Source organism: Chinchilla lanigera, unplaced genomic scaffold (assembly GCF_000276665.1).
Source record: "Chinchilla lanigera isolate Chin_1 unplaced genomic scaffold, ChiLan1.0 scaffold00036, whole genome shotgun sequence".
Classification (NCBI taxonomy): domain Eukaryota; kingdom Metazoa; phylum Chordata; class Mammalia; order Rodentia; family Chinchillidae; genus Chinchilla; species Chinchilla lanigera.
In genome coordinates, this window is record NW_004955437.1 from 20,072,014 (window position 1) to 20,097,994 (window position 25,981).

At 53.0% G+C, this 25,981-nt stretch overlaps 1 protein-coding gene across 2 annotated transcripts in view; it reads right to left on the bottom strand.

Moving 5' to 3' along the window:
* Nucleotides 1-901: 901 nt before the first annotated feature.
* The window catches only part of Slc29a3 (solute carrier family 29 (equilibrative nucleoside transporter), member 3), a 35,428-nt gene continuing 10,348 nt past the window's right edge, over nucleotides 902-25,981 (bottom strand). Inside the window, exons 3-6 of one of the 2 annotated variants that reach the window (XM_005390038.1) lie at nucleotides 16,863-16,945; nucleotides 10,387-10,613; nucleotides 6,289-6,451; nucleotides 902-2,283 (exon numbers count right to left, since the gene is read on the bottom strand). In XM_005390038.1, the coding sequence (XP_005390095.1) occupies nucleotides 1,629-2,283; nucleotides 6,289-6,451; nucleotides 10,387-10,613; nucleotides 16,863-16,945 (1,128 nt within the window). In that variant the 3' untranslated portion in view covers nucleotides 902-1,628. The remainder of the gene's footprint in view (nucleotides 2,284-6,288; nucleotides 6,452-10,386; nucleotides 10,614-16,862; nucleotides 16,946-25,981) is intronic. The other variant, XM_005390039.2, reaches the window with a different exon arrangement.

Consider the following 25,981-nt stretch of genomic DNA (forward strand, 5'->3'; position numbering starts at 1 on the left):
ACTTCCAGAAGCTGCCCCGTGGTCTTGAGGAAGAGCTCCTGGGCTGATCTGCTTCCTGCTCTCAGGTCCTAAAGGAGCCTCTTTCCCTGAGGAATACCCTTGTGGGTGCCTTCAGGGCACCTCAGAACCAAATTCCTGTTCGTCAGTCATCACAAATGGCAGGGCCACGGTCTCCCAGGGGAACCTGGGCGCCAGCTTTGGAAGCCACACTTCAACATTCACAATGGCCAGAACGGAACCACAGCAGGGCTACCTGAGTTCTGCCAAGCAAAGCTTTGGAGCCCCGCTGTAATCTGTAAACTGGGAGCCTGGGAAGCTCCAGGTGCCAGCTGGGCTGCGACGCCTGCGGCTGAGGTTTACTCACCTCCTGGCTCCCTGGCCACTCCCTTTATGACCGTCATTACCTGCTGCTGACTATGGCTCAGTCCTTAAGGACGCGGAGGGGACAGCAGGAGGTAAGGCAGGAAAGCATCCTCAGCTCCTCCTGCAGGCTCAGTAGGCCGGACGTGGCCCTCCTCACCCCAAGATCACAAGGTCACATCTCCAGCCTCCAGGGTCACTCATTCCCCTCTACCTTCAGGCTTGGAGGAAGAGCCTGTTCCTAGTTCTGGAACACTGCACACCACCACTTGGGGTTCCTCCACCTGCTTTCAGAATGTCCTCAAGAAATAGATCTTTTGCACAAGGGAAGGGGACCAAGAGATGGAGGGAGGGGTGGGGAAGGAGATGAAAAAAGAATTAAGATGTGTTACGCACATGTCCAACACCCCACAAGGAATGTAGACATTGTGAACTGCAAACGTGTGCTGATAGCAATAAAACTAAAAAAAAGTCCCCAAATCACCTAATCTTCGTACAATGCTTCTTGCCAAAACCCTGTGCAATACAGATACAGTAAGGCTACACTGAATACTCCAGGATTTATTGGGCCCTTGAACCAGTGGCCTTGATAAGTTGTAAACATAAACGTTAAAAGACCCAGCCCTGACCCAGGCTGTAGCCAACCAGGCCATAATGAACGTAGGCCTGAGCAACTCGGACCCTGCCCCGGGGAGCCTCTGGGCCCTGCGGCAGGCAGGAAGCACTCAGCAAGGCCCATCTCTCGGGCTTTCCAGTCTCGAAAAGTCTGGCTGGTGAGCACCCACTCACCTACAGAACTAGGGTCTGTGCAGGCTTGGACTTGGGCCTGAGGACTGGCCATCCCAGGGGGTCTTCCACTCCAGGGGGCCCCATCAGAGAAGGGAGGGCTGAGAATCTCTCCCATCTTTCTGGGAGAATACAGAGCATCACCACTGGGTTCTGCACTGGTGACAACTCAGATTCAAACACCGGAGGGTGTCCTGTGAGCTACGAAGGTAGCTGTATGAAAAGCGGGACATTTAGCTTGCCTCCCTCTTTGTCACTGCCTTCTTCCTATGTCCCTAACGAGTTCTGTTAAAGTGTCTGGAATGCTTCTCCTTGCACAGGATGGGCAAGGACATGGCTCACCGGCATCTTGGGAGAGCAGAGGCCCAACTCTGCTCTGTTCTCTTCACCAAGCGAAATGCGAGCCTTTCCTCCACGTCCTTGCTGCCCATCTCCCGGGGGCCCAAAGCCTCACACGGCACCGACGTTCCTGCCACCCACTCCTAGATGAGGTGCTCTAGCAGGGCCGAGCAGGCTGAGCCCAGCATCAAGCCTATGTATATGTAAAAGGACATCACCACCCCAGTGGCCTCGGCCAGCTCCCTGGGCACAATTTTGGGCCCGTAGATGAGAGCCAGGGTGCTGAGGTAGCCGTTGCTCAGCCCCAGCAGGCAGGTGAAGAGCACGGGGTAGACGTCGGACCGGAAGACCACCGTGGTCAGGTGGACGCGGGGCTGGTAGTTACACAGTATGAAAAGCGGGACGAGGCCAGTGCGCAGCAGCGACAGCCCGGGGAGCACCTTGCTGTTGGGGCCTGGCACCTGGATCCAGGCTGTGACCTGCCGGCCGCACAGGTCGGCGAAGTTGAACAGGAGGAAGGTGGTGAGGGGCACGAAGAATTTGGTGGTCCATGGTGAGCCTGAGTCCTTGTGGAGGGACTCAATGTTGGTGGAGATGGCAGGGAAGATGAGGGCGGTGATGAAGAAGAGGTAGGCAATGCAGAAGCCCAGGCCAGCGGTCTTCTTTAGGATGGGTCGTAGGGGTGGTGTGTGGGACCCAAGGGGCCTGGAGGCCACCAAAGGAGAATGGGGGGAGTCCTGTGGCAGCTCCTCTTCACCAGAAAACACACGGACAGGACCAACAGGCCTCATGTAGAACCTGCAGGGAGAGCAGGGGTGTGGTTAGCGGCCACCACAGAGCAGCTCACTTGGGACTTCCAGGGACAAGGAGTGGGAGACCTCAGATTCTGCACAGCTGTAGTGGGTGCCCAGGACAGCACCCTCAGGCCCACAACACAAGGCCTAGGCCCCTGAACATCCACCAGCCAGATTCCCTGAGATGATTCATGCTGGTGTGGGTGGCCAGAGGAAAACCCTTGCTGTTTCCAGCCTGCCTGCTAAGCTAGACTCCAGTCCCTTGGTCAGTGGTGGAGGCCATGCCACAAGCAGGGACAGAAGAGACCAGCCCTGACTACCACACGCTGAGCTGAGGCGCCTGTCCTGGCTCATCTGCATGTGTTTTGGAGGGGGGAGGTAGAAATCAAATAGCATTTAAAAATACGAAATTTTAAGATCATAAAAGCAACATGCTTGATGCAATGAACTGAAATAATAGAGAAGTGGTACAGTAGAAAGGAAACTCTCACTCCTCCCTACCTCTAATCTCATTCCTGAATAGTACTGACCATTAACAACCTGGCAGGTCACATCCCACACTTTCCCACACTTGTGTAAAACTACACACACACACACACATACACACAGAGTTTTGGTTCTGAAGCAAAAGTGGGGTAAAACTATATGGAAGACTTTCTGCAATGACAGAATGTCTAAATATATTATAAAATAACACTAAACCTTAATCATGCATAACTATTCCTCCTAAATGCACATACATAATATATGTTATCCCTAAATGCATACACAAATGCATTTTTCACACCTGTTGGCCAGTTGCATGTCATTTTTGAGGAATATCTATTTAGGGCTTTTGCCTGTTTTTTAAAACTAGGTTCTTTTCTAGCTACTGAGTTCCTTATCTATTTTGGATATTCGCCCGTTATCAGATACATGGTCTGCAAATACTTTCTTCCAACCCACATGTTGTTTCTTTATGCGGTGTGAGTTAAACATCTCTGCAATCTTTAAAAAAGCATCAGTGATCTAGACAGTATTCTCCTTCTCCCTTTTGCTTCATGAACTTTTTTTCTTTTTTTTTTTTTTTTTTTGTACACGGCTGATTTTTTCAAATAAGGACCCACAGAAGATCTACTTGTATACATGAATGTAATGAGCCTTCTGGCCTAGAGGTCTCCATTTTCTTTTTTTGTCCTGTGGTATCTCCCCAGTTAGGTTTTACTGATTGCATCAGTAAATAAAGGACACTGCCTTGTGACTGTCCTTCTCCCCAGGGACACATGACCCCATGTCTTCTGTCCTGCTGCTGGGTAACAGCTCCGTGTGTTATATATAGGCCAACTGCTCCCCTGTAGATGGACATTTAGCTTGGCTCCAGTTTTTCACTACTACCAGTAAAGTGCAATGGGTTCCCCTATACATAAATCTTTGCATGTACAGCCCAGTATTTTGGTGGGGCACATTTCTAGAAGAGGAGGTGGCTGGATTAAAAGATTTGCACCTTTAAAATTTTGATGCAGCCTGAACTGCATAGTGAGACCCTGTCTCAAAGACAAAAAAAAAAAATTTTCATGGATATTTATAAACTGCTGCCTGCATAGGAAGCAACAATTTATCTCTCCCCTGAACTACTCTTGCTCACCCTAGTAACCGGCTCTATTGACCTCCAAGGGGCACTTGTATTTCTTCCGAATAGGTGACCACAGCCCCAGGTCCTCGTCTTCCGCTGCTCTGGCTCTGTGGAAGCTGTCCACCAAGTTCTTCTGGCCCGAGCTCCTCCTCCTAAGTTCGCAGTCTGCAGCCCCGGGCCTCCTCTCAAGTCAGATTTCCTCTGCGCAGCCCCAGGAGCTCAGCTCTCTTGGGCACCACCTGCTATCCTCAGTGGGTTTCTGTAAAGCCAGGACCCTCAGCCTGGGTTTTAATCAGCAGGGAAACAGAAACTGCATAGGGCAGCAGGTCCTGGAGTTTCTTCTCATGTGCTCAGCTCCAGGCTCAGCCTGCCCAAATGCAATGGAAACAGGGGTGACCATCTGTCTTGCTTTGCTTAAAAGCCCCAGGTGACCAGGGCAGGTTGGCTATACTGCTGGTACCAGATGTACCTGAAACACCCTCAAAACAAATGTAGAGAAGGGAGGCAGTGGGGGATTCTCTGCCCCACTCAAAAATATTTTCATGTAGGGTGTGGAGACATGTGCCTGTAATCACTGTACTTAGGAGGCTGAGGCAGGAGGATTGTGAACTTGAGGCCAGCTTGGGCTACCTAGCATGAAGATACTGTCTCAAAGTTAAAAAGAGAAATCATAAGCATGCCAAGGTGTCAGGCTGTCTAGGGGCACCAGAGAGCCAGCAAGACCTCAGGAGTCACAGGGTTGCTGCCATGGAACCATAGTGGGGCAGTTTTGGCTCCTGAGTTTGTCCATGCCTGGGTGACTGTGAATTTCGGGTAGCTCAGCCTCCTTTCCTCATAAAGCCACCAAGGCCAGGTGATGAGACGTACAACCCTTTACCTGGGAAAAGCAACCCACCCTCTAGGGTAGGACTGGGGTTTGGTGGAGGCAGGGTGTTCCGAGGATCAACGAGATGGTGCCCTTCACAAGGACGGGAGGAATGAAGCAGAAAGACCCTAAGGTCACAAGGAAGGCTGCAGATACAGATCTGGAAATGGCCCCAAGGTCAAATTCTTGCTGCTGTTCACCAGCAAGCCACCTGGGAGCAGGTCTGGTAACTCCCTGAGCCTTGGTTTCCTCATCTGTAAAGTGGCAAAATACTACAATAATGACACAAATTGTCATAAGTGATAAAAAAAATATGCATGTAAACTGCTAAGCTCAGAGCTGCGGCAAAGGATAGATCTCTACAAAAAAGGGCAGAGTCAGGACAGACCTCCCAGCCCTGCTGCTCATATTGAGGGGCCTGGGGCAGACCACCTGGCCAAATCTTGGCCTCAGTGTCCTCACCTGCGGCTAACTCCTGCATTCCCCCCATCAGACAACGACCGGCTAAGAGAGTGCTTTGAAAAGAAGGAAACAGGAGAGAAAGCCAACGGTTTTGTAAAAAGAGCAGCAGGAAGCAAGAAAGGAGAAGGAGGAACTAGAGACAGAAAGCAAAAGGGAGACTCAAGGCACGAGAAGGGATCCCCAGGGTGGAAAGAAGCTGCACAGGGCAGTGGGTGGTTAGAAGGACAGGTCTGGAGTTGTGTTCAAATCCTGGCTCTGCTGCCTGCCTGCTGTGGGACTCAGGCAAGCAGCTCGACTGCTCTGATCCTTGGTTTTCTAATTCGTGCACTGGAACAGTAATGAGTATCAACCCTATGAGGAACAAGGGTGTGTGAGTATTAAGTGGTGAGATTTGACACACTCAGCATGGCTGAGCTTGCTGCCGGGGCAGGGGTGGCCAGAGAATGACAATTAATTTCTTTCTTTTTTCTTTCTTTGTTTCTTTCTTTGTTTCTTTGTTTCTTTCTTTGTTTCTTTCTTTGTTTCTTTCTTTCCTTCCTTCCTTCCTTCCTTTCCACCCTTTCTCTCGTTGTCTCTCTTTTTAGCATTACTGGAGGTTGAACTCAGGGCCTTCACACTGGCTTTTGTCCCCAGCCCTTTTTATTTTTTATTTGGAGATAGGGTCTCCATAAGCTGCTGAGTTGCCCAGGCTGGGCTTGAACTTGCATCTTCCTGAATCAGCGTCCCAGAATGCTGGGATTATAGGCATGCACCACCGTTTATTATTATTATTGCTCAGTCCTCACTTCTGTAGCCTGACTTCCCTGTCCTCAAACTTGCACACTTCAACTATTTGGGGATCCGGCCCCATCCAGGGTCTTACATTAGCCAATGCTGTGAGCGAGGCACAGCTGGAGGCCCTGAGATTCAGAGGAGAACAAAGCTCACAGGAGCTTCCACCCTCACAGAGCTCACACTCTGCTCCTACAGGGACAGGCAATAAACAAAGAATCGGACGTCAATGCAATGAGGTGACAAAGAATGCAGAGCCCTGTGCACGGGAGCAGAGCAGGGCACTAGCGCGTCCTCACCTGGCGTACTCCAGCCTGGGCAGCAGCAGGTACAGCCCCATGCAGAGCCCCAGGAAGACAACTGCCGTCAGGAAGAAGGCCAGAGCGCTGTCCCTCACATCACTGGATGCAGCCAGGTCCACCAGCGAGGCCACAGCACTGACAGTCCCTCCCATGGCTCCTCCTGCAGGGAGGAGAGGACACCATAGAAGTCACGGGTGCACGTGGGGAGGTGCAGCCGCGGACCTCTGCCCAGACCAAAACTGCCCCCCCCATGTAAAATACACCCAAATTCTCGTTATCCTGAGGCTACAGCAGACAGGGAGGGTCCCAGCCTGAGTGCTCAGGTTTTGGAGGCGGGGTTGCTCTCTGGTCCCTGCCTGGTCCCTCTCCTGTTTCCTGCCCCTCTAGGAGGCCTGGGTGCAGGTGAGACCTTTCAGAGAGCTCTGGAGTTCCTCTCCTTCGCCCTCAGCACAAAACACCCACCAGCTGTGCAGGAAAGCAGCTTGAGATGGTCCTACCTCAGCTTTGGCCATGGCCTCAATGGTTATTGGGCAATGTCTTTCCCTCACCATACCGCTGCTCACACGCCTCACACTCGCATGCACACTGACACACACGCACACTTGCACAGCACACAGCCCCTGCTAAGGAACACTGCTCTTGCTGAGGGTTTCCATGCATGTGACCCATGTGACCAGGTGCCCATCACACCTCTCATGGCTACCTAACACCCATCATATGCTAGGCAGCATGATAGGATAGTGGGAGGATAGTGGGTCCGGAAGCCCACCAGATGTACATGTGACATTCACTCTATGTCGTGCTAGCTGTGACACTGGTGCTCTCGTGACTTCTCTGGGCCAGTTTGCTCATCTGTGAAATGGGAACAACAATGTCTGGCTCATACCTCTGCCTTGAAGACTGACAGATGACACTGGGAAAGGACCTGGGACACAGCAAGCTGTCATCAAGTGCTGGTTCCCTTCCCGGCCACAATCACACGGTTCCTTCTCAAAGCCAGGGTGACTTTTTTGGATCATCACAGCCATGAGGAGTCAACTCATGCTGGCCAAGGATTGGGAATTCCCAATTAATTCCCATTGTCACAGGGATGACAATGGTGGGAATCCCGGTAATCCTTGGATTACCAGGGCTTGGGAGCCCTGCTGTGTGGGCAGATCATTCACTCTCCCCAGACTCTGTCTAGCTGCCTGGAAAATGAGGTCAATGTGTACCCTGCTCATCATACGAGACCCTGGGACAGGACCACAGTTCTCAGTACTGGAAGTGCCTGAGACGGTGTCTGATGGGCTGAATGAGCACATCTGCTCCCTTCAGAGCAGTGGGATGTCTCTGTGGGATGTCAGCCTCACAGAGAAGAAAAGGCCAGAGCAAGTGGATGTGTGTGTGGCACCACTTTTCTGCCTGCTATTGCGTGGGCAGAGTGGAAAGGGAAGGACGAGGCCCTATCCACCATTAGTGCCTCACCCACACTCTACTTCACGTCTCTGTGGGTCCCCACTAACAGTCCATGGCCCTAATGGATGATCATTACCTCTAACTTCCCCAGTCTGAGTTCTGTTGGCTTGGATGGGGTCAGAAACTAGAACTTCAGTGAAGGCGAGATGCACACATTAGCACAGTGATGAAGAGCAGCGACTCCCAGCTCTATTACTTCTGGCTGTGTGACCTTCAGCAAGTCCCTTAACCTCTCTGTGCCTCTGTTTCCTCATCTATAAAATGTTAACAGTACCCACCTCTGAGGGCTGTTAGGAAGATGAAGGGGATTATTATAGGTGAAGTACTCAGAACAGTGCCTGACACAGAGAAGTACGATACACCAAATAAATCCTCTCTGATTCCCAATTAGGTATTGGGCTATTTCTGTCCTTCCTACATCAAAGCGGCAACAACAGGGTAAACCCTTTGCCAAGAGGGTGCCCACTTCTGAGAAGCAGTAATCCCCACCTGGGCGTTCTGTAAGAAGTGGGGTGACGCGCAGTACGACATGCGGGGGCCGCCCGAGGAAGTGATCTGAACATCCTGCCTATTGATTTGCCCCCTCCTTTTCCCACTTGGAGAGAATTTACAATATTATCATCAACAGCCAAGCAGGCCTCCGGGAGCTCATCCTTCATGACTCCCTACTTTTATCTCATCATTTATGGAAATACATGCAAATGAGGGATTTGAAAAAAAACACCAGCACAAAACAAATGAATTGTTTCTCAGATGCCAACATGTGCAGAATTCACAGATGGGCTCCTCCGGATGGAAAAATCAAGGGGAGCCGGTGTCTCTGGGAGCTCGGGACACTTCTGATGTTCTGGGGTGTCACATGCCCATGAGGGGCCCAGCACAGGGATGACAATGGTGGGAATCCTGGTAATTGATGCTGAGGTCTAAGCACTAAACTTCCCCATCTATTTATCCATTTACTTAAATTTTGAGAAGGGGTCTTGCTAAGTTGCTAAATCACCCAGCCTGCACTTGAACACACAATCCTCCTGCCTCAGTTTGCCAGGGTGCTGAAATTACAGGTATGCACCACCATGTCTGGCTACTACTTCTTTGTAAAAATGGACTCTGAAAATTTCACAGGAGACTCTCAGTCCTGGAAGGTTGGGCAGTAGAGGAGGGACCAAAGGGGCCACTTGCCAAAATAAGTGGTGTGTTTGGTCACTGGCTGACTCCTGGCCAGGTGGCTGGCATGGCTGAAGTTACATGGAGGACTCCTCCAGCAGAAGGGAAGGAGATGCAGGATAAGAGCTCTTTTTGAGGCCAGGAGTGACAGAAGGGATTAAGGTGTGATAGCCACTTCCCCCAGCCCATTCCTTTCTTGGAGCGGGGCTAGGGGCATGCTGACTATACTCAGGAAACTTAGCAACCAGTTCATTTTTATTTTATTTCAGGCTCAAGGGTTTCCCAGGATAGAGCCAAGAGCCTAATCCTATATCAAAAATGGCAAACAGACTGCAGCTCACATCTAGACTCTGATCCGTGGAGAGTAATTGCCTCAAGTGCTGCATGGAGAAGGATTTAGAGGCTCAGAGGGAAAGATAGAGATCTATTAGTGATGTCTGGCACTGGTGTGGTGTGGGGAGGGAACATCTGCTTGTCAAGGTTCCTAGTCAGCCTGCGTGCGACTCCTACCTGGCATTGACAACTAATGGGTGTGGTGCAGATTCCTCATGTAATCCTCCCCCCAGCAGGGTAGTTTTCACAGCACTCCTCCACCTTGCTTTGGAGGCCAAGGTCTCCTGGGAATGCACAGATGCTAATGATTCGGCCCTATTTACCTGGTGGGGTTGTGTGGAAGAAAGACAAAACAGCCAAGGTGCCTATAACAGGCTTAGCATCCTCATCAAAATCCAGCTAGTGGGGTCAGCCCAAGCCGGTGTGAGCAAGCTCCAGGAATGTCACAGTCTGGGGGACAAGGAGATTGCTCCCTCAGCTGTCAGCTCTTCGAGGATGTGTGCTCGGTCATCTTTGAGTCCCTGGGACAGGGCAACTCTGCTATAAGATGTGAAAAGAAAAGGCGGAGAGGGAAAAGGAGGAAAAACAAAGGAAAAAGGCAAGGGGAGGAAACACAGAAGAGGAATAGGAGAAAGGAAGACGCAAGGAGGAGGAGGGAAGGAAAGAGAGTAAGGCTGGTTTCAGAAACAGCACCTCGAGGGCAGACTGGTTTTACATAAATGGCTACAATGCTGGCTCCCGCCCCGCCTGTTCTCCCAGCCTGATTTCCCCGGTCTCTGACGTGGGTCTGGGTTGTCTGGAGTCTAGTGCAATTGAAGGCTCTGGTGGAAGTAACCCTACAACTCCAAGTCGAAAATAAAGTTCTGCCTAGGCCTTTGGGGACACTTGTTCTGTGACCCACATGCCATGCCCGAGCAAGCCCAGGCAGCCACGGCAAGGCCCACATGGACAGGAGTCGAAAAGAGCTGTACCTGCCCAAGTCACAGATCTGTGACCAAAATAAATTACTCTAAGCCACAAAGTCTGGGGAAGCTGAAAGGCGCACAGCGTGCATTTCCTTTTCTGGAAAGACCACGAGTATTCCCTTGCTACTCCCCAGACCCCGCAGAAGAATCTGGTAGCTGTGTGTCCAGCTGTCACCTGATATCAGTGCCTGCGCATTCCTCATGGGGAAGGAGCCGGTCAGGCCAAAAATGCTGCTGTTGAAGATGGTGGCAGAGCCACTGACGATGGCCATACAGATGATGGTGACAGTAAAGAAGCCTCGGGTCCAGGAGGAAGTGTCCACCTTCACCAGCACGCTCATCACCACAAAGATGGATAACGTCACGATCAGTGAGGCCAGGACACGGACTCGGACAGGAACCCTGGGATGAGGATGCCAGAAGTGATTAGACACCCCTCCTACCAGCCTGGTCACCAGCCGCGTGGCCTTGGAAAGCGATTCAGGTGCCCTGGTTTCAGCCTCTGCACCTGAACCACAGTGCAGAGTTGAGCTGCCTCTTGGGAGGTGACACACAGTGGACATAGCTCTTTGCACCTGGCTGCGAGGTATAAGAGTGAGATGCCAGGCAAGCCTCTGCTCCTCCTCTCGAAGTGCTGCACTTTTGCTGGCTTTGTCCAGTGCTCAGACAGAGCAAGGCTGCTTGGGCTTCCTCCTCCCAGAACTCAGCCATGCGCTGTGGGGGAGGGGAAGCCATCATTATCATCATGGCACACAGGCAGGCTTTAGCCTGTGCCCTGTGCAGGCACTCTCCTAAATGCTTTCTATGTCTCCCTTGCTCCCTCCCTCACACCTCTGCCAGGCAGGTGTTCTCCTAGAGCCTACTGATGTGGAAATGAAGCTATAGTCAGAGAAGGTAAGGAACTTGCCCAAGGTCACTCAGCCATGACCCCAGGGCCAGGCTCCTATCTGTGCTCTTAGAACAATGCTCTGCTGCCTCTTCTGGAATAAAGAATTCTGAGTGGCACAAGCTAGTGCTGCCCAGGGCCAGGAACCCCTGATGCCCCTAATGCTACCCCACATCCCAGCCATCCGCTCCTCCCAGCCCCCACCCACCCAGGGAGGAAGGCAGGAAGGAGGCTCTTGGAGAAAGGGCACATTTTTATTCTAGGAGAGACAGCACCATCTCCAAGTCTGTTTCAATCATCAGATTAGACTAAGCTGGAAACCAAATTGGGTATTTAGTTCATTTCCCCGCTAACTAGTGTCTGTGTGTGTGTGTGTGTGTGTGTGTGTGTGTGTGTGTGTGTGTAGGGGGGGGCATAGCTGAGAGAAAAGCCAGATTAGATACACACAGGTTTTTTTGGATAAAAAAAGAAAGACAAACTTGAAAGGTAGAAAACACAGAGATCTATGGACATGAATAGGTGTGAAATGGAGACAGGGAAGGATGCTTGCCAAGTGCTTCTGTGGCCCCAGGCTAAGTCAAGCCTCCTCAGATCCTCCGTGGTACTGTGTGTAGGCTTTGTGAGGGGAAGGGGGAGGCTGGGGCCTGGAGAGTCCAAGGCAGCTGGGAGGGAAACCCAGGATGCTGGGTCCCCACCTCTTGCTCACTCTGGTCATGGGTGCTCATTCTGCAAACATGCACCCAGCAACGACTGAGTGTCAAAGACTACGGGGTGTGCGGGACACAGGACGGAGCAACTGAGGCGTTGCTGTCCATGGTGCTAAGTGCTCTAGAGAGAGGCCACAATGGAGTACAAACCCACCCTGGGAGCCAGGGGAGGCTGCCTGGAGGTGCTACCTACGCTGGACCGGAAGGACGAGAGGGAAGATATGAGCACACACATCTTGGGACAGCACGTGTGTGTGCAGGGAACTGATGAAGCAGTCTGGCTGCAGACGAGACGGGGCAGAGGGAGAAATGCGCAGCCTCGCCCTGGAGGGCCTCGTCCACCCCGAGCAGCCCAGGACTCAATACCCAAAGGGGCGCCAAATGGATGTGGGATCTTTGCCAGCATCCCTGCCCCGGGAGTCTCCTCTATGCCAACTCATCCTGAGAAGGTGCCAGCCATGTCCCCCCACAGCAGCCCAGCCTCAGACAGTGGCACAAGAACTGGCCCGGGGGTCATGACGCCAATGCTTCTGGTCACTGGGTGGGTCAGAGATTAGCACAGGACCCACTCAGGGCCCGCTGGGCTTTCCAACACTGATACCTGGGACTGGCGGACAGCAGCTCTCCTCTGAGTGTATCTAGGCTGCTCGTGTCCCTTGGCCAGCTGTGTGGGGCAAGGCTGCATAGGGGACAGGGCAATGCAAAGACACAGGCCTCAGGGACAGTGCAGGAGGGCATTCCTTAGATCCAATGATGCCTGAAGGTCAACCTGACTTTAACTTTCAATTACAGAGTGAGAAAGTCCTCTTTCATGTCTTTTCCATCTGTTACCGAGCATACCCACACATCGGGGTTTCCAACTGGGGCACAACACTGCCAGAAACTCGCCAGAGATGCTGCTGGTCTCCTGCCACGTGCCCTTCCTCTTACTATTTCACGGCACACTGGCAGGAAGCAGGCTGGAGGTGGCAGGCAACTAACAACTCTTAAGTGCAGCCTTCAACCACCGATGGCAAGGCTGATGGACCGACACCCAGCCCCCCGCGTCCAGGGCAGGTGCCCCAACCAGCTCCCTTAGATCCCATAGCATTAGCACTGCCTCCTGTGGGCTGGGAGGACAAGGTGCCCTCTCCTCGGTGCTTCCCTTCCTCTCTGCCTTCTGTGGCTCTTGGCTTCACCTCCCACATTAGCTACTCACATTTACACCCTAGTTTCAGAGTCCATTTCCAGGAAGCCTCATAACTAAGATGCCCACTAAGACCCATCTTCCCAGGGTCTGCAGGGTCCTCAGCCAGGACAGGGCTGGTGGGCAGCCAGGAGGAGCAGCTGGACCCTGGGGTCCCAGAGTGGCTACCGTAAGGTGCTCTGGTTGCTGGCATTCAAGCCTTAGCCCTGATGTTCTGGGTGACTCTACACACTCAACCCTGTCACACAGGCCCCCATACCCCCATGCACCCCCAAGATAAGAGCTGGCAAACACATCACCTTAGTTAGGAGGGGAAAGCCCTGCCCAGCTCAGCCTCCAGTGTGCTGGGTGACCTCAGGCAAACAGTAAACTTCTCTGGGCCTCTATCTCCTTATCTCTAAAATGAAACAGACCAGAACAGATTATATCAAGGTCTCCAACAACTGATGATTGTCAATCTGAAGAAATTCAAGTGGAGACAGAGGTTGGGGGGCAAACCCCAAAGTTTTAATCAGTTCCTTGGGTATCTGCTAAACATTTGCTGGACACACAAACCCACAAGCAAGAAACAGCAGTGTGGGGTCACTTCTCAGACTGGCCCAGACATCCCGGGTGCCACCTGCTTCCCACCATGTGGCAGGGAATCCAGTGCTCACAGCTGCCAGGCTTGGACAGCCTCTGCCTCCAGCCACCTCCTCGTAGACATGGTGACGAGAAGGTCCAGCAAGAATGCAAGCGTATCATGGAGCCCTCCTGGGTGCTGATCACTGTAAAGCAGCTCATTGCTTGAATGGGCAGGTGGCTTTGTAGAAATTAGGGGACGTCTGACTCAGATCCCTGCATGGGGAAGTGGGATCTAGAAGCCAAACACCCAGTGCTTCACAAAGCAATGCAGTTTGGACAGCTGCCTCTGTCCTCCTAGGTTCCCTCCTCTGCACAGGTCTCTTCTGCACCTGCCCATCCCCAGCTGCCTAAACCACCAGGACTGCCGTCCATGGGCTCCTGGGCCTGGGGACCATGCCTGGTGCTCTTTCCAGCCATCATAGTGCTTTCCGGAATATTCCACGTGCGAGCTGCCCCACGGCACCCACAAAGCACTTGGCTGCCCCCTCTGTAAGATGGAGATGCTCTTGGGATTTTGGGGGAACATCTTGTGCTGGTGCTGGGGTTCTACTCGGGGACAGGGCACGGCCAAGGTGATAGCTCTGGTCTGTGACCCTAAGGCAGGCCACCCCACCATGAAGAACCTGGGAGAGGGCTGCTGGCTGTACCCAGGCTGCCATCCCACCCCCTTGCCAGCGAGGGCTCAGGCCCCCAGGGGACTGATTTCTTCATATGTCTCCAAATGTGAATCCTCCTCATGAGTATTTATGATGCTGCAGATTTAACATAATAAAACACTTGGCGATTATGGATGAGCCAGTCGGAGAGAGCCAGGGCCTTCTGGGAGGGAGAGGAGGAGACACTTCAATCTCGCACATTAAATAAAAAATAGCTGAACCCCAAACTGTCCTCCTGTAGCCTGGAAACAGTCAGACACCTGGGCGCAGTTGCGCACGCTGCCCTTGGCTAGGTCCCAGAGCTCAGGCAAGGGCAGGGGCAGGCCTAGGGCAGCTGGTCCCTCCTAGAGGAGGCCCTGGACATGCTGAGCTGTCCCCACAGTGCCCTCCTTCTTTCCCAACAGCCTGGGGTCTGGGGTGGGGGTGGAGCAGGAAGGGGGCGGCAAAACTCAGACTTCAGGTGGCCCAGAGGTTTCAAGCACAGACTGGGGAGGCGGTGTCACAGTTCGAACAAATCCTGGCTCCCCTCTTAATGGCTATGTCACCTGGGGCCAGTGTCTCTGTTGGCCTGTTTTCCCATAGCCAAGCGATCACAACTTCCTCCTGGTGTGCTGCGTGAGGGGAGATATGAACTTGTACAGGACAGGACTGCTCAGAAGTGCATCCTACTGTCACTGGTGACCTCCCTCCTGGTCTCGAAGGTGGACCTTTGCTGCTACCTCTGAGCCCCAACACTGAGCCGCTTCCCACTTGCTGGAGCTCCCAACCACGGAGGAGACGGCACCAGGGGAGATGCAGGCTCTGGCCCTGTGGTCTTGGCAGAACCCCTGACCGCCCTTGGGAAAACGGTGTAGGTCCCAGGCTCCCTCCTGAGTTGGCAGGCCGAGAATGGGGGTGGCAAGCCATGGCACCCTTGTTACCATTCAGATGGCGACTCCCAGCTGGAGGGGAATAGCCTGGATGGCCTGGGCTATCCTAGTGGGATAAACCTCCGCTGTGGACCCTGGAGCCAACAGCCAGAGGGCAGAGAGGACCATGAGTGGGCTGGAGGACAGAGGTTGCGGCGGGAGGCCATGGCTTCTCTACCACCAGGGTTGCCCCTCTCCTCCCTCCTGCTGGGGGCTGCCTGGGACCTTGCTCTGCCCTCTGGGGCTGGTGGCTCTGCTCCTAGCACCACCGCTTCCCCCTGAAAGCATGGGGCCCACAGGCTGTGCCCCCACAGGACACTGATGGCAGCCCCAGAGCCAGGGAGCTGGGCAGATCAAGGTCCTCAGCACATCAGACACTCACTTTCTCTTTCAGGCTGCACCTTGGTTCTCGGAGGGGCACATTCTTGGACACCCTCCCACGGGAGGTGTCTACGTCCCCTTGGAACTGAGTGGGCTTTGTGATGGCCTTGATCAGCTGAGTGTAGCAAGCGACACTAGGTGACTTTGGTGATCAGGTTGCAAACCCATGAAGGTTTTCCCGGGCAGTCTTGGACACTCACTGTCCGGCCAGTCTGAACAATCCTGTTACCCTGAGGCCCACAGGTGAGAGGTGGGGGTTAGGAGGCATGGTTTCTGGCTCCAACTGCTGTAGCAACTGCTCAAGGGACACAAAGCCACAGCTAAGCCTGACTGACCCTCAGAACAGGAGGGGAACTAACTATTGTTACTGTTTCAAGCCACTTGGCTTGGGGTCATAAAACAATAGAATGGAACAACTCCATAGCATGATATGTTTGGAAAGACAGCTCTATTCAGGCTTAGCACGCATGGGCACTGGTGCCACTCCCCTTTCCTTTGCACCCAGAGCAGGCATCACTAATCAACCCTAGTTTATTCCCCGTGGCCAGACTTGCCTTACAATCCTGTTCAGCCAAAGGTCCTGGCAGTTTACAAAGTGATTAGGGCTGAGTAAAACTCATCAGTGAACTGAGGTCTCAGTGGGCTGGAACCAAGAGAAGCCCACGTTTCTGGACCACAGTGAAGTCTTTGTTATCACCCAGTGGCAGCTCCTAGGAAATGCGGGCAAAGTAGCTATGGCTATGGCCCTGCAAACTCACACTGAGAAGGGGCAGTAAGAGTCACACATGGGGTCTATAGGCCATGCTGACTACCAAATAATTCCAACTGTGGTGCACCCAGATGGGGCTGTCCCTACCCTTACCAACAAAATATCTGAAATCCCCACTGTAGGAGGTGGACATAACCACTGGTGCTGCCAGCTGAGCCCTGGGTGGTAAGGTGACCCATGGCAGCAGTGAGGCCAGGGCTGCAGGATGCTCCAGCTTTCAGCTGCCCAGAAGAACAGCTCCCATGGGCCCTGAACTCAGCCCCTCTGTGCCATCCACATGGCATCCCCAGACAAGCCCCTTGAGAGGAGCAGGGCAGAAGGCTCCCGGGTCCCCATACTCTTCCAGCTGGCTGCTGACTGGGTCACCATGCGTGCCTGGAAGCTAAGAATCCAACTTCCGCTGTGCCTCCCCAAGGGAATGACCTGACATGTGTTGACGGGTCCAAGCAGCTGTCCCCCACTTGGTGGCCACCAAGGAAGCAGGAGCACAGCTGCAGCAGGTGGGGGAGCCAGGCCTGGGGCCAGGGAGCCTACCTGTTGACCAGCAGGAAGTTGGCCACGAGGCATAGCACGGAGGGCGCGGTGGAGGCGATGGCAAGGTAGCTCTCAAAGTAGTTCTGGAAGCACAGAAGTGGGGAGGCTGCTGTGGTCACTTGGGGACAGTGGAGAGGCCCCTCTGCTGTTATTTCTCCCACTGTCCCCAGCCACCCAGGAGCATGGCTAAGTCCACCCAAGTCCACATGGTCTGCCCCCATCTCCAACCGAAGACCCTCACTCTGTCACTCAACCAACAGCCACCGATGTCAGGTGTGGTAACACTTTGCTGTGCTGAGTACTGGGGTCACAGGAAAGACAAGACACTGTGTCCCCAGAGAGGCCCACACTCCCACCCAGTCAACCTGTCCCATCCATGAGCTGCAGCAATGGTGGGGGGCTCTACAGATGTCTGAAAGGAAAAGCTTTGCCCTAGCTGCCTTCCTGATGCATTGCCACAATGTAGCAAAACCCACCTGGGTTTGTCAGGACCTGGCCACATTCTCACATTCTTGGAACCAAATGAGACTTGCTCCCTGTTATGGTTTGTGTATGGATATGTGTCCCCAAAGCCTCATGCAGTCACGGGGCAGGCTTCTAGAGTTTATGATTCATGGTCTAATGCTGGAATTATGGGTGTGAGTGTTACACTCACCCTGGCGTAGGTAGTTTGCATACAATGTAAGGGAGGGACAGAGCCTTCCTCTCTGCCACTCCTCCCTTTTGCTCTTGCTGCTTTGCTATCTTCTGCTGCCATGAACTGTTGCCCTCTGCCATGTGCCACCTTGCCTTGGAGCCAGCCAAGTATGGACTGAAACCTCCACAAACTGTGAGCTAAATAAACCTCTCCTTCCTTCATTTTGGGTGTCAGGTATTTCGTCTGCAACAAGAGAAAAGTAACCAAGACACTTCCCCAGCACTGCTGCTACAGAAGGTCAAAGTCATTTGAGGAAGCAGCTCCTAGACTGACTAGGATGGCAGGAAAAGGCATTTCCCTGGCAGCAGCTCTGGGACATGATCAAGGCTGGGGTGGGGGGCCTAGAAGGATGAGGGCCTTTTTGATCACAGCATGGTGGACTGAGAGCTGAAGAGGCTGCATGCAAACTGGGTGTTTGTCAAGACTCTGAGAACTACCCATCCATGAGGATGGGTTGTATTGTGTGTGCATTATCCCTTACTATACCTGTGCATTGTGTATACCTGTGTATGCCTGTGCACTATCCCTTAGTATACAAGATCCTAGAGGGGCTGAGTGCACAGCTGAGTGGTAGAGCCTAGCATGCAGGAGGCCCAGCATGGCAAAACAAAACCACCCACTGGAAAGGGCTGACTCTCTTGGCTTTGGTCACTGTAGGTCAAGCCATGAACCCCAGGTGGGTAATGAGTTCTAAGCTGTGATAAGAGCTGTTGTGTATCAAGCATGCAAGGGATGTATAAGGGTTTCTACGAGTTATACCACTTAACTCTAAACATGAAACAGAAAGAAGCTGGGTGGGTTTTCCACTCTGAAAAGCTTAAGAAATTGAACTTAATGGAGTAAACATTTTGATGCCAAGTACAAGCAGCAACACATGCAAAGCACTTGCCACTGTCCAAAGCACCCTGCCAACTGAAGGGTCACTAATGAACACAGGACGTGCTTCTCACCCGTTAACAGGGTGGCGCGTCCCACTGGGAGTGTAAGGTGGAGTGTGAAGGCTTCTAACAGCTTAAACGCCATAGAAGAGATGTCAGAATTCCCTGCTGGGGCTTTTCCCCCCCAGATCAGAGAGACTGGTGAGTTCCAAGGGGTTCCAGGTAGGAGGCTGAGTAAGGGGAGCCACAGCCACACTTTCAAGAAGGGAATGACCAGGGGTTTGAGCACAGGTCTTAGAGGAAGTGGGCCTGTCGTTGACCTTGAAATAGAGTCAGCTTCTCCGTTCTAGGCAGGTTTGATTGCAGCCTGGAAGCTAAGAACGCAGGATATCACAATGGGCCTCTTAGAGTCAGAAGCACAGACCTTTCTACAGCCCCTTTTAAGCGTGCGGAGGGCTTTGTGGTCTTTGAAACACGCACCCTGAATATAAGGTCTCAGGCAGCCTTGCAATTAAAATGATAATCGCAGCTTGTGCAGTGGTCCATCAACCATGAGCCTCAGAAATAGTGTTCCGCCTTTGGTGCCCCATTGTGTTCACCCTGATGGGCTCAGCAGAGCCTAGGTTGGCCTCGGGCGGTTAGTCAATTCCATCCTGACACAGTGGCTGGGCCTTGGGAGGTGGGGCGGGCACCAGGTGGGAGCGGTGGAGGAGTTACAATAAAAAGCTGCAGAGTGGAGGCCCTGGCAAGACCCCTCTACTCTGTGGCTGCTCAATCAGTGGCCCATGAGTGACTGTCACATGGGCTGAAGAATCTCTTTCTTCCGAGAAGGCTTAGATTCCCTGCATGTTGTAGGGATGGAGATTTTCCAGGTAACTGAGTGTTCTGATTTGTTAATAGTTAAGTAGAAGACCATGTCTTTTAATGCTGAAAACTTTTTAAATATTGACAACTGAGGGCTGGGGATACAGCTCAGTGACACAAGTGCCTGCTGGGCAAGCACAAGGTCCTGAGTTCAATTCCCAGTACCAAAATGTATATATATATATATATTGACAACTGAATAAGACTCTACGTCCCTTTCCATTGTCTGAGTCCAGTTCCCTGCTTTGGACCCGGGGCTGGGCCAACATTCCTATCGGTGCTGAGCTACAGGTGGTAACACAAGTGTGGCACATCCCATTAGTTTTTTTTTTCTTAAACTTTATTCCGATATAAAGATGCGGTTTTTACCTAACATTTTGCTGCTTCTGTCTGTAGGTAAAGTTTCAAAAGCACGAGTTATGGTGGGTGGACTCTTGTGGTGGCCCCATGACCCCTGCGTCCTGCGTGGTGTGCAATTCCTCGCAGAGTGGCCTTTCCGCCAAGAAAATGAAGCGAAGGTGGCAGGTGCCCTTCAGGAAGGAAGGTGGCCATGTCACAGGACACCCTCCCCCCAGTGACAAGGAACAGGGAGTGATCCCAAGTTACTAAGAGTGGCCTCCTCAACAAACTGAAGCTCAGCCGGGTGTGGTGGTGCACACCTGTAATCCCAGCACTCAGGAGGCTGAGGCAGGAGGATCGTTGCAAGTTCGAGACCAGCCTGGGCTACAAAGTGAGTTCAAGGCCAGCCTGAACTGCATAGTGAGACCCGTCTCAAAAAAACAAAACAAAACAAAAAGAAAAAAACTGAAGGTCTCGGTTCTACAACCACAAGGCACTGAATTCTGCCAACTACCTGAGTGAACTTGGAAGGGACCTTTCCCCAGTGGCTCCTCAGCTGTGACAGCAGTCCTGGTGGACACCTGGCTTGGGCCACTACATTTGTAGCATTTTGTCACACAGGGTTTCAGATAGCTGGACTTCTACATCAGGTCTTTTTGAACACTGCAGCCTTCCTGTTTCAGCTTATACCTGGTCCTCCACGAAGACAAGAACAGCTCTTTGTGGTCCTTTGGTCAATTTCCTACCGGACACAGAGGCCAATGCACTTGTCCACTAGAACAAAGGCCATGCTTGCTGAGCACCCTAAACCCTTCAGCCTTTCTTCCACAAACCCTCTGTGGAAACGGGTTTTTCCAAGTGGCATGTGCTGAATTAAAGAAACAGACTTGATTTATGTGCCATTGTGCTATCCATCCAACCCATGCATGGCTGGAGAACAGGCAGCCCCCATCTCCTCCAGGTTGCTAATGAGAGAGGCGCTCATGGTCAGCACTCCGAATGCTCAAAGGCGGTGTGGGGCGCAGCCTAGCTCGAGGAATGGAGAGGAAAGTTCATTCCTTGAGTGTCTGATTTGCCTTCCTAACCTCCACAATCGCACCACGTTGTCTGTACCTTGCAATTACCTGGGGCTCAGGAGGGGCTCAACATTCAGCCTCTGGTAGCAGTAAAGCCAAAGGTCAGCCTTGGCACCCACAGGGTGACCCAAGTGGGGATGTGGAAGCCCTGCAGGACATCTGAACACAGCAGCTCACCTGTGGTGTGCACAGACCGCAGCCTGTTTGCTCTTACTGCAGCGGGTAAGGAAGAGGCAGAGCTGGATCAGCCCCCATTGTAGACACAAGAAGCCTGAGGACAACAGAGCCACACAGCTGGGCAGTGCTGGTATCAGGACCTTCAGACACGGGGCAAAGCCACCCGCTCCACCACTCTGCACTTTGGTGGAGGCCGCCTTGTCACGGCCACAGCAGCTGACTCCATGACAAGGACCACAGTGCCTCCACAGTGCCCAGACTGGCAGCCGCTGTGCCTTCCCAGCAGTGAGCACCGACTGGCTCCCAACCCGAGAGCCCATTCCCACCAGCTGTGGTTCTTTCCACGTGGCAGCATCTTCCCTCTGAGCAGCCCTGAAGTGCAGGTGACCTGTCCAAGGCCGCAGACGGAGTTCGATGTCTCTCCCCTCTGCCTGTAGGGTGGACAGAGCGAGGTGTGCTAGCTGTCTTTTGTCTCAAAGACCCTGCCTGTTCCCCTGGGCATGACCACAGGCCTATGGATCTGAGCAGTGCTAACAATAAAAAAAAGATTAAGACAAAAGCCACCAACTCTGCCAGCCACTAGGAATGGATGGGCATGGTCGGTGGTAAGCAGAGACCACGTTAAAGAGGAAAGCGAGGGCTGGGATACAGCTCAGTGGTACAGCATTTGCCTAGTAGTCGTGAGGCCCTGGGTTCAATCCCTCAGCATGGCAAAAAATACAAAATAAACAAGATGCTGGGTAGCACTGGGCAGGCTTCCAGCTTCTCTCCTAACTGTGCAACCCTCACAAAGTCCCCAGGGGCGGGGCTGGGGACTCAAAACCCCGCCCAGAGGTGCCAGCCGCTTCCAGATGGCAGGTGAATGTGACCAAGCCCCTTCTGGCCAGGGGATGGGGACACTTGATTTACTTGTGACAATGATAAGGAAACTCATTTTCATGTTACACTCTGGCCCAGTGTGGGATCACTGGGAAAGGGGAGAGATGCTCTGCAAATGCAATTGTAAAACCAAGCGGAGCCTGCTGGCCAGATGTGCAGCCCATTTTCCAATGGGGAGCATTTCCCCCTCCCCACCACAGTGGCCCCACGCTAAGCCGCTCTTCTGGAAGAATCTGATTCTAGGCTCAGAGTGCAGGTAAAGAGGGTTCTCTGGGCAGGGAGGCCCCGAAATGTGCCCATTTAATCTCTGGCAGACTCTAGTTAAGCTTCCTCTCCCCCGAACATCATCTGGGCGCTTTGAAATAAGTGCAGCAAATTAGTTATGAGGCGCGGCAGCCTCGGAGCCTGCAATGCCACCGAGTGGCTCCGCCAGGCAGCTTTGTGCGGCCCCCACTTCCAGAACGCACGGCGGAGGCAGCTGGGCTCCTGTGGGGCGAGAAAAAGCGATTCCAGCCTGGGGGTGGTAGCTCAAGGCAGCAGAGCATTACCTGGATCACAGGGGCATGAAATTAGCAGCAGCGAGCCGGCTGGAGCCAAGAATAGTTTGCCGATGTGAACCTGCTGCCTTCCAAGAGTGGAGTTCTGGGCCTGGATGTTGTGAGGGGGCACCCTCGATCTAGGCCCGGGCACTTATCATTCCTCTGTAGATGGATAGTTAAGCAGAGGGTGGGGGAAGTCCTTTCACAGGCAAGGTGTGTCCTTTCTGTGGGCCCCAAGGCCCTGGGACTGGGGTATTGGTCCAGAGAAGGATGGGAGGATGGCTGACGGAGTGAAGGAGCCAGGACTGCGAGGGCAGGTAGGGAAGGCCGGTGTGATAAGACCCTGGCTCAGAGAGGAGGGACCGGTGGCTAGGGGACCAAGGGCAGCATGAAGCTGGCATCAGAACCAGACAGGCATACCTGGAAAGCTCCAAGCCACTGCCACTCCTTGGTTGGGGAGCCCGATCAGAGCTCTGTGGCATGAATCCTCATGACCTTGGCCTCATGGGCCATCTCCAAGCTGGGACTCACTAAGAGCTGGGAGGCCACCCTAACCACACCCTTCTCTATACCCTCTTCGGAAACCCTGTGAGAGGATAAGGAAAATTCCCAGATCTCCTGGAGGGAGCTTCCCTGTGGTCCCTGCTGGGGAGAAGTGCTCGAGGCAACTTCTCTCCTTTCCACAGATGAGTTTAGCCAGGGTTGTGGTGCATGCCAATAGTCCCAGCACCTGTGAGGAAGACTGCTGTGAGTTCAAGGCCAGTCTGGGCTACACAGTGAGTTAAAGGATGCCCGAACTGCACAGCAAGCCCCTGTCTCAAGAACAAAAATACAAAATTAAAAATTAAAAAGACTGGGTGTCTTCCAGCCTAAACTGACTTCCACAAGGTTGCACCATTACTACCTGCCTGCACTTTCTCTCCCACACCGCTGACTGCCAAGAAGCACTCCATGGTCACCTGCTGGCTAAAAAGAAATGCATTCTGGCTCCACTGCTGCCAGTCACCATTCCCTTCTTCCCTTCGCTCCTCACCTGAAAGTGGAGTCCCTCCCTGCCTTACCCCTCCCCGCTACCCTAAGGACATTCCCTCGGGGTCTCCCAGGCCTGGTCCCGTTCTTACCACAGCAGAACTACAAAACTCCCTGGCTAAAAAAAAACAAAAAACACAACCTCCTTTGCTATGCCTTCCTTCCACAGTGGGCTGAAGAGTGCACACTTCCACAGTGGGCTGAAGAGTGCACACTCCCCCAGCCAAAAACCTCAGGATGTGAGCTGATGTGGAAATAGGGTTTTTGCAGATATGGTTAAGAGGAGGTCATAGTGGGGTAGGGTAGGCCCTTAACTCAATGCCTGAGCTGAGGCAGGAGGATAGCAAGTTCGAGCACAGTGTGGGCAATTTAATGAGATCCTGTCTCAAGAACTATAAAAAGGACTGGGGATGAAGCTCAGTGTGAAGGCCCTGAGTTCAATGCCCAGCGTCAGGCCCCCCAAAAGCGGGGAGGAGTGAGAACACAAAGGGACACAGGGAGAGGCCACATGGGGACAGGCAGAGGCCGCGTGGCCCTGCCAAGGAGCACCAGGGAGGTGAGCAGAAGCCAGAGACTCTTCTTGAAGGCTTATTTCCAGCCTTCCCGTCTGCCATCCTCATTTTGACATTCAAGAGAAACGGAAGCACTACCCCTCCAGTCCCTCGCCCCTCCATCCTGCACAAGCCCACCCACCCTCTTTTCCTGGCAGCCTCACCCCCAGAGCCCCACCTCAGCGCACTGCACCCTCTCCTTTGCCCACTTTCAAGGTACTTTCTCAGTGCCCATGCAGTGGGAGCACACCGGACAACATGTCACCCTAAGATGATATTCCAAAGCCCCCGATCACAGACCAGCCCAGGCTGTGCTGCTACGATGGCTCTTCCTCCTATCCCCGCTCCCCCTTCTGGTCCAGCACTGACACACACAGTGGGCCCTCCACAACACTACAGATGTTTCATCCTTCTGCAAAAATACTGAGCTCACGGATGCTCTAGGTCCGTGGGATTTGGCCCTTGTCTCTGCCTTTGTGCAACTGCCATCTAGTCAAGGAGATAGCAGATACACCAGCAGATAGATATGTCAGACATTGATACATGTTAGAAAGAAAAATCACAGGCTCTTTGGTGACTGCTGAAGGATCACCGGTGTGGGAAAGAACAGTAAGCCGGTATTCACTCCAAGAATGGGCAAAAGACAACCTCCAGGTCAAAGCTGGCTACTACCCTTTTGTAAGTGCTGACATATGGTCCTGCCTGCATATTCCTGTGTTGTGGCAGAGTTCACCCCTGGCAAACAGACCTGAGCAGCTGCAGCAGAAACTGTGTGACCCATGGAGCCTAGAATATTCACTCTGTGGTCCCGCAGGGTAGGTCTGCAGGACTGCCTAGTTTAATGTCATTCTTAAAGAAGGAAATAGAGCCCTGAGTTAACCAGCGAGTGTAAAGAACAGACAGAAGCAGACGCCAGCCCTCCCAAACCCCTGGGCCTGTCCACCACACAGGTGAGAAGGGAAACCGTGGCACCCTTTCTCTGGCCCCCACACCCTTGCCCTGGCTGGGGCCCCATAAGGGGCAAAAACCTACACTCCCTCAGGCTGGCAACTCTGGGGGCAGAAGAATTGCTCAGAAACCTAGAGGGGTCAGAGAAACAGGGGAACCCACACACAGGTCCCTCAGGCTTCCAGAGGATGAGCTGATTTGAGGTTCAGTCATTGCAGATTCCTGGGCCATCTACCCTTCCTCTCCTGCAGCCTGGTCTCTGCCATGCGACTGGGGAAAGGAGGAGGAAGGCCATCCAGGAACCCACCTGACCACTCTGGTCTGACCAGGTCAGCATGTGCATCCCAGAAGGCCCTGCAGTACCGTGTCATAGGCTGACAGTAGGAACAATGGTCATGCCTGTGATACAATGGTGATGAGAGGTGATCTGGGGTGCTCCAGTCAGGGGAACCATAGGAGGGTACCCTTCACTAGCCAGCAGGCACTGCCTTGCCCCACATGCCAGTCTGTCATTCACTGGGAGTCAGTTTCTCTTTGCAGGTGACATAGCAACCATGGGCTGCTATAGGCCTCAGGTGGACATGCGTACACACAAATGCACGACCACAAGAGTCCAGCAGAGCCCCAGGTCCCTGCGATCACCAGACCCTGCGCAGCCAGCCACCCCTAGTAACAAAGCCACTTGGCTCTTTGTGCAAAGACTCTAATCTGGGTTCTGCTCCCTGGACGCTCATGATGACCAATCATGTTAAAAAGACACCAGAGGACTCCAGACCCAGGCATCCTCTAATTTGTTGACGAAATCACCTCTGGATTCTAAGGACGTGTGCAGGAAGAAATAAAATCGAAGGCGGATAGCCAGTGATCAATAGCCTGGGAGGGCTGGGGAGGATGGCATAGGTAGGAGAGGGAATTCTGAGCACACTGGAAGAAAACAGGAAGAAAATTAGAGCAGTCACCGAAGGAAGGCAGGACTGACAGCGTTTTAGGCTGGGCTTTTTCTTTCCCTCTGTAGGATATGGGGAGAGCTAAAAAGAGAAGAAAAAGCCATCACAGGTGTATTTATTAGGAATGGCGCTCTGGCTGGACCTGAGGTGAGAATCAGAGGGTGGACAAGGGAATAAAGAAAATTGACTCGCTTT